A 14,859-nucleotide genomic window follows, 5' to 3' on the forward strand; every position below is an offset into this window, starting at 1 on the left:
GCAAAAAGACCAGAAATTACAGCAAAAATGAGAGCTGTTTTGCTGAATTTCAGTCATTGGGAGTGAGTAGGAGAGTGATTAGCACTTAGAAACACTCTTGGAAGCTTGGAAAACACCCTAGCAAGTTGGGTATGACTATGGAGAGCTTGGAAATGGAGAGAAATGGTGGAAAAACAGAGTTTTCAGCCTCCAAAAATCCTCATGAAGAGAAAACACGAATTTCTCTTAATAAGTAAGTGAATTGGGGTCCAATCAGGTGAAGGGACATGGGGAGATGCCCATTTATGAGGGAGGATCAGGTCCTGGACATTGAGTCTTGTCCGCCTCGGGACTTCAGTGAGTGTGAACTTGGAAGCGGTCATAATTTATAAGTGACTTTTGGGCGCCCAAACTTTAATGAAATGGGAACGCACTCGCTTATAAATATTGGCCAAGTCCTAAGGGCTATTTGAGCCTAGATTGGGTAATACTTACCACCTGTTCACATGCCACACAACCATGTCAGTAGACAGTTTCACACGCACGTTCACGGGCGGGCGTCCCCTTACCCGGAACTACACATAGGTCATGCAGGCATGAAAACAGCATGCAATTTCATTTGCAGGCAAGCACATAAAGATGCTATGCAATGCAGCATTGGCATGAGCAATTTCCGTTCATGAAACCATATAAGACCAGGCGTTTCCAGGCAAGTATACGCAATACCAGACCCAGTGGAAAGCCAATCCTCCAGGCGTTTCCGGGCATGTACACAAAGGCACAAGTCCCAGCGGAAAGCCAAGTCCTCCAGGCGTTTCCGGGCATATACACAAAGGCACAAGTCCCAGCGGAAAGCCAAGTCCTCCAGATATTCCGGGCATGATAACATCAAGTCCTAGCGGAATATCATATCCAACTATACAGCATGACACGTGTCAATCACCTGCATAGGCATATTCCATAAGCTATGGACACTAATCCAATATGTACATAGTGTGAAAGCAAGAGTGAACCATTCGGGTGGCCAAATGATGACATCTGGCCTCCAAGGCCAATGCTTTAGGGGGGTGGGAGGGAAGTTGCCCTCACGTAGCAGAGCACCAGGATCCGGCCGCAGCCCATACCGATGCCGGAGAGTGGCAGACCATTGGCCCGCAACAAAGTTGCCGGCCGAACTCCAGAGTTGAGCAGTGCCACAGAGCGCGCTAGGCTGGTAGAGCACAGGAGGATACGGTTTTGTCATAGAACTGTTTCAAGATTTATTGCAACGCCACCCGACGGCGTTCCCCCTCCCCCCCCTCGCCCCCTTCCCCAATTACCTCGAGGAATCCACCTTTGCTCCCCCCGGTTTGGAGGCCATTACCCTGTCGAGATTCCTCTCCAGGTTCCCAAGTTCCAATCAGGCCTTCTGGCCCTATTGAGCCTTTGGCGGACCCTTCCTCGCACCCTTCCTCTTAGGGGGGTTTTCCCTTCTACTTCCCTCTCCAACCTTCGGCTCTGGCTCTCCCCACGCTAGCCCCCCTGCCCCGTCTTCTTCGAAGCCGGTTTTCCCCCCTCCCTCTGCCTTTCCTAAGCATTCTTGCTGCCCTCCGGCCACGCTAGACCCAAATCGGAGGCAGCTGGCGAGTTCAGTCTGCCACTTGATTCATTGCTTTTCGGAGCCGGTTGAGGTGACCATCTCCGCCTCCTTGGTGAGAGCTCTCCTGCCAAAGGCGCCAAGTGGCCCCCCTTTCCCAGGGTTCTCGGGCAGCCAATGGATTATAGTTTCTTCGAATGTCTCCCTATTGAAGGAATTGGTATCTTCGAGGAGACGGTAACTTCCATTCGGATTTGTGTGGTGTTTCATCACTTCAGGCCCTCCACACTAGAGGGTGGCACGATGATCTTCTCCTTTCCCTTGAGTGCAGCCTCAGGGACGGAATATGACACAGAGTCGGTGTGTGCCGCCATCTAGGGGCAGGCTGTCGAGGTCGCTCATCATCTACATGTTCTGCGCATCACCAACATGCTTACCCATCTTTGGCCCTTGGTTCGGATGGAGTTGGGAGGCTCAGGCCACAAAGATCAGGATGGGGAGGTGGTGTCCTCGAGCTTGGAGGTGCTGCTCTTTGTGTTTCTTCATATCTCAGTAGCAGTACGCCTTCCCCCCTCCTATCGATACTTGCATTGCGACAGGTAGAGCCTAGATTATGTTTACTTCTAAGCTCAGACAGAGTGGTGTCACATGGAGGACAGGATCCGCGTCCACTTGGTGCACGTTCGTCCTAGGATTGACTGTGATTACTCCTCGTTGAAACCCATGCCCAAGACTCTTCGAGTGGAGGGCAGTTCCAATAGTTCTGTTTCCCAGAGAGATTAGATATGTGTTTCCCACAAAGATTAGATATGTGGATTGCCTCATAGAACATCTAGGGTTTGGGTGGGCCTTAGTGCTTTTAGAGGCATGGTGTTCTTAGAGGAGAGCTTCATAGAGCAGCGGTTGGGGGACTCATTGATATTCTCTTCCTCCAGGACATAGTTGCAATGAAATGCGTTTCAATCAGTTTGAATGAAACGAAACGTTTCATACGAATGAAACGTGTTTCATTCATGTCCACCTGGGAATTGTATGATTTAAGCGTTTTTAACCCAGATTCTTTAGTTTTTACTTGAAAACATGTTTTAATGTGTAAATGATGCATGTTTAATATTGTTTTGGAGGGAAGGCAACATATTTTTTACATATTATAGACTTATATATAAATGTTGGGGCCTATAACCCCCCCCCATTTTGTATGAAACGTCTGGGATTTGAAAGAAACGTTTATGAAAAGCATTTCATGAAACGCCTGGCAACTATGCTCCAGGAGCACCATCTTTGAGAGGGGCGTATCCGCTATTGCGGGAAGATTCTACCGGGCAAGATTCTCACTTTCTGGTCTCCCTCTTTTGGCCTCTCCGAGACTCAGGGGGGGAGTTTGTATTTCTGTCAGCGAGGAGCTGTTACCGACAGTGGTTGGCTCAAGCTTCATTGACATTGGTCGGGCTCAGTGGGTTACCATCAGGATCAGCGAGGATTGTGTGGGCTTTCTAAATGTATATGCTCCGAACGCCATTGCAGGTAGAGGCACTTTCTGGAGTACAGTTCATCAGTCCCTTCCAGAGGCTAACTTTTGGTGTATGGGTGGGTACTTTAACATGATAGAGTCATCAACAAAGGATAGACTTGGAGGAGGCATGGTTATAGTTTCTGGCTCCGAGTACTCTGCTTGGGAGGAGTTGATCTTGGCTCTTAGGGGACATGACCCTTCACACTTTCTAGAGTTTGGACGCAACCCCGAGAGTCTGTGCTTCTCGAGGTCTAACGTGAGGAGCACTGGCCCCAATCTTTCTCGACTTCATAGATTCTATGTGCTAGAGTGGGCTTGCAGTCGTGGGGGCATGATTGGTATCTTGGCAGGCACTATTTTCCTTGGTGAGATTAGCAGTTTACTGCAGAGGCAGCTTAGAGCTGATTGACTAGATTTTGTGAGAAAGAGAGGAGCATTCGTTAGGGTCTTGCTTCTCTTTAGGGACTTCAGAAGAGCTCCCCAGATAGCTCGTGGGTTGAGGGTTAGTTGTGGTTGCCGCCTGTATAGAGCTTAGATCCATGGAGGAGTGGAGGGTGGAGTACAGATACCATGCTAGAGCTACCCAAGGCCGGAGATAGAATCAATGGGGATTTTTTTGAGATTGTAGTCCCTCACAGGTGGAGAGATGGTATCCGTAGGTTGCAAGGCCAGGATGGATCTATCGTTTCTGCCCCCCCCACCCCCCTCCCTCCGTGAGAGCCATAGCCATAGATTTTTTTAGATCCCTTCTCACGGGTGCCCCATTATCCTCACAGGTGGTGGATTCACGACAATGGGTTTGGCGGCACATGAGAGAGGTGGTTTCCTATGCTCTCCGGACTTTCCTATTGACTCCCTTCACAGCTGATGAGCTGGTGGAGGCCTTGACGGCTCTTCCTAGGGGAAAATGCCCGGAAACGGACGGGCTTCTAGTCTCCTTTTTTTCTTCATCAATGGGATCTCATGGAAGGCGGCCTTGGAGCAACCCTTAATGAGATTATGACGAGGGGTGCCATGATAGAGAGGCTGTCAGAGGGTCTGATTCACTTGATTCCTAGGAGGGTGGTGACAGATTGGAGATTCGGCCGTGGAAACCCATCACCCTCCTCGGGACTTGATTCATGATACTCAGACAGGTTTTGTTCACGATCGGAGCATTCTGGACAACATCTTCACTTTCTGGGAGGCAATAGATTTGGCTAGGATGCGGCAGGCAGGATCTCATTGTGCTCCTGGATTTTGAGAGCCTATGATAGAGTTGATTGGGGCTTTTTGGAGGGCACGATGTACTGGATGGGTTTTACGGAGGAGTGGATCCACGGTGTTTTTGGACTTTACTCGGCCTCTCATAGCCAGGTTCTCATTTAGGGAGCTAGAGGGGATAGATTTCCTCTTTTCTCGCTAGGTCTGGCAAGGCTTCCCTCTAGCACCCTATCTCTTTCTATTTGTCGCGCCGAGAGCAGTTTTCTCTCAGCTCAGGAGACTGGGCTCTAGGGATTGCATCTCCTCATCCATGCACAGGATCTGCTAGACTCAAAGTTCGCAGATGACATAGCAGCATACTTATTTGGAGATGTCTTCAGAGAATTGCAGAGGCGATAGAGATCTTCTGTTGCGCATCAGGAGCGTAGATCAATTGGCACAAGTTGTGTGGATTTTGGGTTCGCTCTTCAACCACCCTAAGTTGGCGTCCAGTTGAGACTTTCTAGTGGATTCCGAGTGGCACTCCAATCCGTTATCTTGGATGCTAGGTGCGCATTGATATCTCCCCAGAGCAATAGTTAGCCCCTCTTCTTCTGAGCATTCGGAAGAAGCTTCTATACTGGATTTCAGCGAGGCTTTGCTTAGTCGGTCAAGTGGTGGTGGCGAACCAAGTTCTTCTTGCCACCATGTGGTATATTACTTCTTGTTGGGCCTTCTCCCGGGCTTACATCGGTTAGGTTCTGCAGGTACAGGTGGTGCAGGTACAGAAGGTACTGAGGGTACAGTCACAGCAGCAGGTACAATTAGGGTTTCAGCAGGTGCCCACAGCAGGTACACAGTAGGTACAGCTGGTACTGTTGGTACAGAAGGTACATCAGGTACTGTTAGGGTTTCAAAAGGTACAGAAGGTACAGCAGGTATGGTTAGAACTTGGGGTTTCGGCAGGTTTCAAAAGGTACAGCAGGTGCAGAAGGTATTGAAAAGAGCAGTCGACCAGCAGAAAAAGGGAAGTGAGCCAGGGAGAGTTGGGCGCCAGCTTCAAGGAGAAGGGAAAGTGCAAAGAGGTGGAGAAGAATGGGGGAGAGGAGGTGGAGGGGTCCAAATCCCTTGTGCCATGTGGCACAGCCCACCATAATTAATGGTGGGCCATAGTGGTTGAGTACTTTAGGTACGGTGTGGTATGGTACGTGTACGGTACGAGTACGCAAAGTACGCATCAAGATAAGTACTTTAAGTACGTTCATGTTTTTTACTATATATATATATGTGTGTGTGTGTGTATGATATCTTGGGTGCTAAACAAAATTCAGGACAAATTAGAATATTGGAAGATCTCCACTTGGCCATTGCACGTACGACTTCGAATTGTTCAGTCCATTGTTGTGGCTTATGTCCAGTTTTACCTTCCTCTCTTACATTGGTCATCTCGAGATCTTTCTTCTTTTATGTCTCAAGCCATGGAGATTTTTTGAAAAACTAAGCTTCATAAAAAAGCTTTGAGGTTGCTCAAAATGGACCTGCTTTGCTCACCAAGAATGCATGGTGGTTTGAATATTATAAACATCAAATTTCATGTGCTGGCAAGAAAGATCACTATGCTCAAAACCTTTTTTCAACAAGAGCAGCCTTGGTCTATCATGTTGGCAATTTTGTGTGGTCAGATGCGCACAAATGCTTATGGTCGTTGGTTAGTTGATCCATCGGAAGTAGTACTTGGCAAATTTCAAGGTAAAATCCCTGGTTGTCCATTTTCTACTTCCTTGATTCAGGATTGGAAGAAAGTGCTCTCTCGCATCAAATGGTCTCCCCATCCTGCCTCTATAGCTTCCTCACTTCGAATGGAAAGCATACATTGGAGTGCTGTTTTTTACTCTCCCCTTGCTGTACAACAACCAATCAGAGCTTACAATCTTATGAAGTTGGGCATAGGATTGGAAGAAAGTGCTCTCTCGCATCAAATGGTCTCCCCATCCTGCCTCTATAGCTTCCTCGCTTCGAATGGAAAGCATACATTGGAGTGCTGTTTTTTACTCTCCCCTTGCTGTACAACAACCAATCAGAGCTTACAATCTTATGAAGTTGGGCATCCGGTTCATTGACGACGTGGTAGATACTCGAGGGCAAATTCTTTCTTTTCCGGCAGCATGCCAACAATACAATCTTGGGATGCATCATAGATCTATATGGAAAGCTATTGCAGATCTCTTACACCCTTTCATTCCGATTCCAACATTGGATGTAAGAGACAGGCTTCAAGATTGGCATCTTCAGTCTTCAAGTTCAAGATTATCCTCTCAGCCTTTGCATCTATTGACTTCTATACAGGCTTATTGATTGATATTACCTCCTCCATGGATTGCTCATCATGCTAATTCTCTTTGGCATCTGGATAAGTCTTTAGCTTGGTGGAAAGGAAAACTGACATTGATATGGAAGTTGAAAATGCCATTGAAGCAGAGACTCTTTCTTTGGAGATGCATTGTCGGTATTTTTCCAGTGGGAGTGAAATTGGCTCAAAGAAGGATTGCCTCTCCTCTTTGTCCAAGATGTCATCATACTACTGAGAGTATTCCGCATTTATTGTGGTCTTGTTCATATTCCAGAGACCTTCTGGACAAGATCTCATATTTTTTATCTTTCAGATTTCCTGCACACAGGTTCTACAGGTTTTTCTGGATGTTTGGCACGTTATCAGCTTCTTTGTCACAGTATTCTCTTTTCTTCCATTGGATCAGATACTGGGCCTTATGGACCCTCTGGCTACAGCGAAATCATGCATATCTGAATTCACCCCTTCAGCACCCTTATGAGTTCTTCCGAGCCTCTTTGCGGCAGTCCTTATATGATGCCGTACATGAGGAAGATTTGGATGTTTCTTGTGTTCAGCTTTTCTTTTACTGTTTCTGATGGATAGGGCATAGGCTCTTTTCTTGAGCACTGCCCTGTTCTTGCATAGAACTTTTTTACTACTGTTTTTAAGTTCTAGGGTTTAGACATCCTCTTAATGTCAAACCCTTTTGTACATTTATGATATAATGCAATTTTCAATGGTTTTACAAAAAAAAAAAAAAAGTGTGTGTGTGTATGTATGTATGTATGGAAAATAAGAAATATCTAGCATCCATACAAAAATAGCATGAAAGACAATGGTAATACTGAAATGAAAACTAATCTATTAACTACTGGGCAATGACCACTGACTAAAATAATTAAAAAACGGACCAAATAAGTGTTGTACATTGAACCTCCTATTTGGTACGAAGACGACGTCTGTTCGAGGTACGCTACGTATGGAGTGGTACGCAAAGTACTGAAAGTACTCATCGGATGAGTACGGGTACGGAATGCAACTATGTGGTTGGCACCTCCTTAAAGTGTCCACACACTTATGAGGCCCTATGTGGGTGCCCAGCATTTGGGCTGGCCACACTTTTGACCTTGGGCCCCGCGGGCACTGAGCCGGTGGCTGGTGCCCAGCTTTAACTAATGCGAACTGCTAAGGTTATAAAACCTTTGCAATAATAAACAAGGGTTAAATGAATACATACCACCTGTTCACATGCCACAAACCATGCCAGAATACAGGGCATGCACACGGCTCACGGGTGGGCGTCCCCTGCCCGTGAACTAGACATGTCATAACAGGCATTCACATGAAAACAAGTCACGCGAAAACAGTTTCAAATAGGCAGAGATGCATGCATATGCATTATGCAATGGAAATATATCCCGTTCTTGGAACCTGTAAATAGCAGGTCTTCTCGAGCACGGAACTGGCCAATGGGAAGCCTAAACTGGGATCCTTGACAGTGGGTTCCACTTCTTGGCCACACTACGGGTGACACAAGGCTTGGCCTCCCGTAGGTGACGCGAGTCCTGACCTCAGTACGGGCGAGATGAAGCTCCCTGGCCTCCGGTACCTTGGCACGAAATAGAGGAAGACCACTTGGGTAGCCAAATGGTGACGTTAGGTGACGCGAGTCCCGGCCTCAGTACGGACGACACGAAACTCCGTGGGCTCCCGTACTTTGGCACGAAAATCACTTGGGCGGCCAAATGGTGACATCCCCCCCAGGATTCTAAATAGTTGACCTCAACTGAAAAGCCTCCAAATATGCGTGAAGAAGTTGTGGGTAATCTTTGACGTAGTCTTCATCAACCCATTTTGCGAAAATAGGCAAATAGTTCTTGAACTTCACAAGGCATCTCTCCTTGTGAAACACAATGTGTTTACGTTGAAGAACTTTCTCTAGCTCATCAACCTCTGGCCCCACATCTTGCGCAATAGACTCACACGAAAGGCATTGTGAATCATCCAATGATCAGGCAATGCAAGCCGGAAAGCAACCTCATTGATCTGCTTGATCACCTCAAAAGGTCCGTGATACCTAGTAGAGAGCTCAGGGCATGCTCCCTGCTTTCCTGGCCTCTTACGGAGTCTTGCTTTCTCAAATTTGAGCAATACCCAATCGTTTTCTTTGATGTCTACCTCTCTTCTATGCTTGTCGGCAGCCTTCTTATGCTTATCTTGTGAACAAGCAATGGTTGTCTGCACTTGTGTAAAGGTAACATCAAGATCTTTGACATACTCATCAGCTGCAAAGATATCATCCTTAGTGCGTAGGATGGGAGGCAATATCACTTTGCCATAAACAATTTCAAATAGGGCCTTTCCTGTGGAGGCATGCACTGTGTTGTATGCAAACTCTATCAATGGTATATACTTTTTCCCAAGCTGTTTTTGGTCTGCAACATAGCATTTGAGAAGATCCAACATAGCTGAATTTGCAGCCTCACTTTGCCTATCCGTTTGGGGGTGAAAAGCCGACAAAAAGTCTAGCTTAGTGTCCATATTGTCAAATAGAGCTCTCCAAAAGAGGCTTGTAGTCTCGGGATCTTTGTCCCCCACAATGGATTTAGGCATACCATGGTGTTTAAACACTTGTGCCACAAATATCTTGACCATATGCTCAGGCTTAGTGATCTTCGTGACTGGCAAGAATTGTGCTTGCTTGCTAAACCTGTCAACAATGGTTCAAATAGCATCATTGCCTTGCTGAGTACGAGGCAAATCCATGATAAAATCCATTGCAATACTTTCCCATGGCTGCAAGGGAATAGGCAAAGGTTGAAGCAAACTAAGAGCCTTTTTCCTGTCAAACTTGACTTTGTGGCAAGTGATACATGCATGTACATATGCCTCTATATCTTTGCGCATTCTTGGCCAAAAGAAGTAACGCTCAATCATGCACATAGTAGGCATTATACCTCTATGTCCTGCATACGGAGGAGCATGGTACTCATCAATGACGGTTATAAAACCTTGCAATAATAAACAAGGGTTAAATGAATACTTACCACTTGTTCACATGCGACAAACCATGTCAGAATACAGGGCATTCACACGGCTCGTGGGTTGGCGTCTCCTGCCCGTGAACTGGACACGTCATAACAGGCATTCACACGAAAACAATTCACGCAAAAACAGTTTCAAACAGGCAGAGATTCATGCATACGCATTATGCAATGGAGATATCTCCCGTTCTTGGAGCCTGTAAATAGCAGGTCTTCTCGAGCACGGAGTTGTGGCTCAATGGGAGGCCTAAACTGGGATCCCTGATAGTGGGTTCCATGTCTTGGCCACAAAGGGTGACACGAGGCTTGGCCTCCCATAGGTGATGCGAGTTGTGGCCTTAGTACAAGTGATATGAAGCTCCCTGGCCTCCTAGACCTTGGCATGCAAATAGAGAAAGACCGCTTGGGTGGCCAAATGGTGACATCAGGTGACGCGAGTCTTGGCCTCAGTACGAGCAACATGAAGCTCCATGGCCTTCCATACTTTGGCACGAAAATAGAGGAAGACCACTTGGGTAGCCAAACGGTGACACCTGCTGGGTCTCTTGGAGATTGGCTTGCATTCAGAGAGAGGCTTAACTGGGATCCAAGGCAGAGATAGACTCAGCCTCGACATCGACGTTGTCATTCCTCTAGAGTGGCCAACCCCGATCCCCTCGCAGTGGTTGGGAGTGTTTACCAAGCATGCTATTCTCCTGGCAATTCATGGTGCGAGTGAGAGCTCCGCATTACTCACTTTCTCGATTGGACCTCATGGCAGATTAGTGAGATTAGAGTCCCTCTTGGAGGACTTCAAGGGATGCACATTATAGAGGGTGAGCGTGATCGGATTCCATGCACATGAGTCACACATAGACCCACCTCGGGCCAAGGGAGAGACTCCGGCATTTATGGATTTGGGAGAGCCGGCCCATCACGCGCCTCTAGTGGGACCCGAGGGAGTGGACTTGGTGTGATCTTGCAGACAGGGAGGAGACTCCGGGTACCCCGTTCTTTGCATAGACTCCGCAAGCCTCGGCCATTGGATCCAAATGCCCGAGGTCGAGGGCACTCCGGCACTGGTAGTCTGTCAGATTTCTGGAAGAGGCTCTGTGAAACTCGCGGTGCCCGGGGGACTAGGGCCCTTGACACACTTGTTGATACCATCAATGCATATTAAAACATTTAAACATGACCACAACCTTAACACATATCCATCATCACTTTGCATAAAACATAAAAGATGGACAAAACATCCACAAATGCTGAAAATGGAGCTTGCACATGTGATCATGTACAAGCTTTGAGGGCCTTACTTTCCCCACGGGAGAAGCCGGATTATCCATATACAAATGCCATAACACAGCCCAACACAAGGCAACCATAAAATTCAGCCGAAACACAAGCTATAGAAATGCCGAGCCAACAATATAATCCATATACCTCCGTGTGGGTATTGATGCTTCCCCAAAAACCACGGGTCTTCATGCAATAGAGCTAGTCCAGCAAGTACAACTCTCCATTCAGTCGGTACAAGTACAATGGCTGGTACAGCCGGTATAGTGGTTGGTACAGCAAGTACAGCAAGTACAACTCTCCATTCAGCCGGTACAAGTACAATGGCTGGTACAGCCAGTATAGTGGTTGGTACAGCAAGTACAAGGGCTGGTGTAGCCACTACAGTGGTTGGGACAACAAGTACAATTGCTAGAAATCATAATTAAATGATTAAATACCTTGTCTTCAGTATTTCTTCGTAATGGAAGCCTTCAAAACATTCCCCAACAGCTGGTATACTTCATGGGCAGCCTTCAAAAGAGAGAGAAAGAGACTAGCCATCATTAGGGCAACCTGTAATAGTGGTAGAGGCTAGTGTGCAGCAAGAGAGCCTCTCCAAATAAAGAGAGAGAGCTCCAATTTATAGATTTGGGCATCCCATGAGCTAGAGAAGGCTATAATGACAAGTGGAGAGCCATACAATAGTTGAAGTGACAAGTGTGAGGCCACTTGTCTCACTTTGATCCACTTTCTAACAAGTGTCAGGCAACTTGTCTCACTTTGGTCCGCTTTCGTGCCACATGTCCCAATCTAAGAGATGGGTCCTTCCATAAACTTTATCTCTAAAAATATCCCAACTGGTAGACATTCTGTCATAGGCACTTTGGCAGCTCTTGGTATCTGCTCAATTCCAGATGTAATGACGTGAACATAATTTCCATCAGAGTCGGGCCAAAAATAGCAACTCTCCCAAATTTTAGGAGTGTGGTCCTTTGTATTCCAGAATAATCCCCCATTCCCAAAGCGTGTACTTTCCAAATATTTAGACATCACGGAGTCCACCAGACCTCTTTCATACTAGAAAATGTCCAGGTTGGTGAGACTCTGGGACAGTATTCGACCTTGGAAGATCACCCTCTTTTTTTGGTTATGGCTCATCGGAGTTTGGCGGTTGGCACAGTTGGCCATTGGCAGTAGACCAACAGCATGTCCAAGATGTGGCCATTCCCAAGAGTCTCATCGACATTGTCTTTTGGATTTCCCGAAGGCTGAGTAGGTTTGGCAGTGGGTTCTTTGCATCTTCACTATGGACAAGGCCTCTCGCAATACTATTACATGGGGCATTGTCGCTTGGGCCACTGAGGCCGAGGTGGTCATGGCTTATGAGGAGGAAGGTGGGGGGCTAGCCTTCCAGGTCTCTCACCTTCGTATCTCGACAGTGCTAGTCCTAGTCCCATCTACTGGTCACCAGACTCCTAGCTCAAGCCAAAGATGGGAGATTTGTAGCAACATTGCCCCATGGCACATCTGAAGAGCTCGATGCAGTGAAGCCATCGAAGGCACCCACACTCCGCCTACGGAGTCCATCAGGAGCATCTGGCTCGACATCATTCATACCCTCCGCGGACAGCTGGGGAAGCTTCAGGGTGGTTCTCACTGTATGCAGAAGCGTCGGGAAGCTTTCTTGAGGCTTTGACGACAAGGTCCTTTTCTCACAGATAGAGGTGATGAGATAGCCTTCTCCTCATAGAGCGGTCACCCGGAGGAGAAGTGCATCCTTCCCTCTTATTTGTTCTTTGATCCTCGCTTCATACATGGAGGCGAGTTTGTATATAGCCTTCGAGGCTGTTTTTTGTTAACTAATAGAAGGATCATGTTTTTGGGGGAAAAAAAAACCCTTAAACAAAGAGTTTGAAGTCACATCTACCACTTGTCTATAGCTCACAAGCGAGGTTAAAATACAGATTCATGTTCAGGGTTCACCAGAGGGCGTCCCTTGCCCGTAAACTAGACACACATATCATGTGAAAACAATTCCAAGCATGCAGGTATGACATGCATAAGAATGTGGACAATCTCCCTTTCATCTAGCTTGTAGCACGCCGTCATGCCGGGTGTAGACATTACGTCCCAAGGCCAATTGGGATACCGTAACTAAATATGGGCACCGACCAAAATCCCCAGCATCTCATATCCAACCCACTGGCCCTTGGTGTAGACATTGGTCCCCTTCTATAAGGTGCTAGTCCACATGACCCTTGGCGTAGATGTAAGTCCCTTGCCATGAGGTGTATGGAGCCCGTCCATATGGAGAGCTCCAATCCAAGTTCTTACTGCCTTATGTCCTATTCTTGAGGAGGATACTTGTGTTGGACACCCCTCCCATCCACACGTGTTTTAGTGTAGGTAGCTATTTTCTTTTCCAAATTTTTCTTGGTCTCATAGAGGCTTTGGTTCTTTTGAAGACGTTAATACAACTTTCTCTCTCTTTTTCCTGTCATTTTCGTTAAGATTTACTTTGCTTTGTTGGCCAGAACTACCGCCTCTGAGGGAACTTGACTAATCCATCTCATGCTTTGCAGCTCAGTTTCTGTGCTTCCTCATGCCATCAGTAAACTACTGTATTTGTGTCTGTATAACATCTAACTCTGTCCTGAACTTACATCTAACTCTATCCTGAACTTGGATTAGCATTTTTGAGAACTTGGTTGGATTAGCCATCTGGTTAACCTTAATTTTACTGTCTTATGGTTTGTAACTGTACGCTTTGGGGGGGGGGGGGGGGAAACAAAACAAAAAGGCGCATATGAAAAAGCATTTTCCTGATGCCTCACTCTAGTGTGTTTTTGCACAGATATTTGATGGATCCGAATATGGAGTTTGTAAAGTATTTTGGAAGAGAGTATGATGCTAACAGTTTATCTGCTAAGGTAATTGAAGAGATCAAGAGAAGAGGAAATTAAGGATTTTTCCAACTTGGTTAAGTGTTTGTACACCATGAACGTGTAGTGATGTTGAAGGCCAATTGTACCACAATTTTGTACATGCCAGTGGTACCTCGCAAACTGGCGGCTCCTCACAGGAAAATTACTGTACTTGAGGAATTTTGATCTTGGATTGATTCTTTAAGTGTATACAGTCTTTTTTTTTTTTCCGAAGGGTAGAATTTTGGCTGGGGTATGGCTGAGGAATAACCAAATTCTTACATTATAATCTTTATTATTTTGGAAGAAAGCTTCAAAAATAAGATCAAGGTTGGAGCTAGGCATGTAGGGCTTTCCCTAAAAGATGGTAGACTACCGGATTTGCGATGTGTACACGAGAGTCCCAAGTCCATCAACGTCAGCTTGAGGTAGCAAGGAGCTATTTTGTGACATTTTATTGCTCTCAAAGTAGTGACCTGACTTGTCCATAGGTACTTTCGGTAGTCCGTATTTTGTTTCGGCTTTTGAGCAGAAGCTCATGTTGAACTCAATCTTGGCTCACTCCTCTACATGTGCTCTCAGGTTCTCTTTTATCTAATCTACCATAATTGGAATTTTTATTGTAAGAGGAAATTGATGGGAGACTCCATCCTTTCAAAGATCAGAAGGCGAGTAGCGTGGCGATATCCTTGGGCCTATACTTAACATTCATTGGGTGGCAGACTAGGATGTGCAGCAATAGTATACAAAATTTACAATGACTCCTCCCTTAAAGGTAATTCCTTTAACAAGGAAGCTCTTAGGGATATCACAAATCACCTCATAAAACAATGCATGCTACCCCATGGCAAATATATCACAACATTCTTCTGAATTTTCGACTATGGCCTCAAGCATTGCTTATAGAGCTAGCAAGAAGAAGCATCCCCATGTACGTTGTTTAATGGGGGTATTGTTTGCACTTAACTAGTTCTCTGCAATTTTCTTGTGTGATTCCATGTTTTTTAACCATTTTTACATTACATAGATTTCTCCTCTCTCCGTTGGAAAGA

General features: G+C 46.2%; 1 protein-coding gene across 2 annotated transcripts in view; it reads left to right on the forward strand.

The window, feature by feature from the left end:
• The window catches only part of LOC147638740 (cytochrome c oxidase assembly factor HCC1-like), a 130,695-nt gene extending 116,663 nt beyond the window's left edge, over positions 1-14,032 (forward strand). For both annotated transcript variants that reach the window (XM_086798707.1, XM_086798708.1), the window contains one exon: positions 13,738-14,032. In XM_086798707.1, coding sequence (XP_086654833.1) covers positions 13,738-13,846 — 109 coding nt within the window. In that variant the 3' untranslated portion in view covers positions 13,847-14,032. The remainder of the gene's footprint in view (positions 1-13,737) is intronic.
• The last annotated feature ends 827 nt before the right edge of the window (positions 14,033-14,859 follow it).

Source organism: Cibotium barometz, chromosome 5, assembly GCF_041138505.1.
Source record: "Cibotium barometz isolate CiBa-2024 chromosome 5, ASM4113850v1, whole genome shotgun sequence".
NCBI classification, from domain to species: Eukaryota; Viridiplantae; Streptophyta; class Polypodiopsida; order Cyatheales; family Cibotiaceae; genus Cibotium; species Cibotium barometz.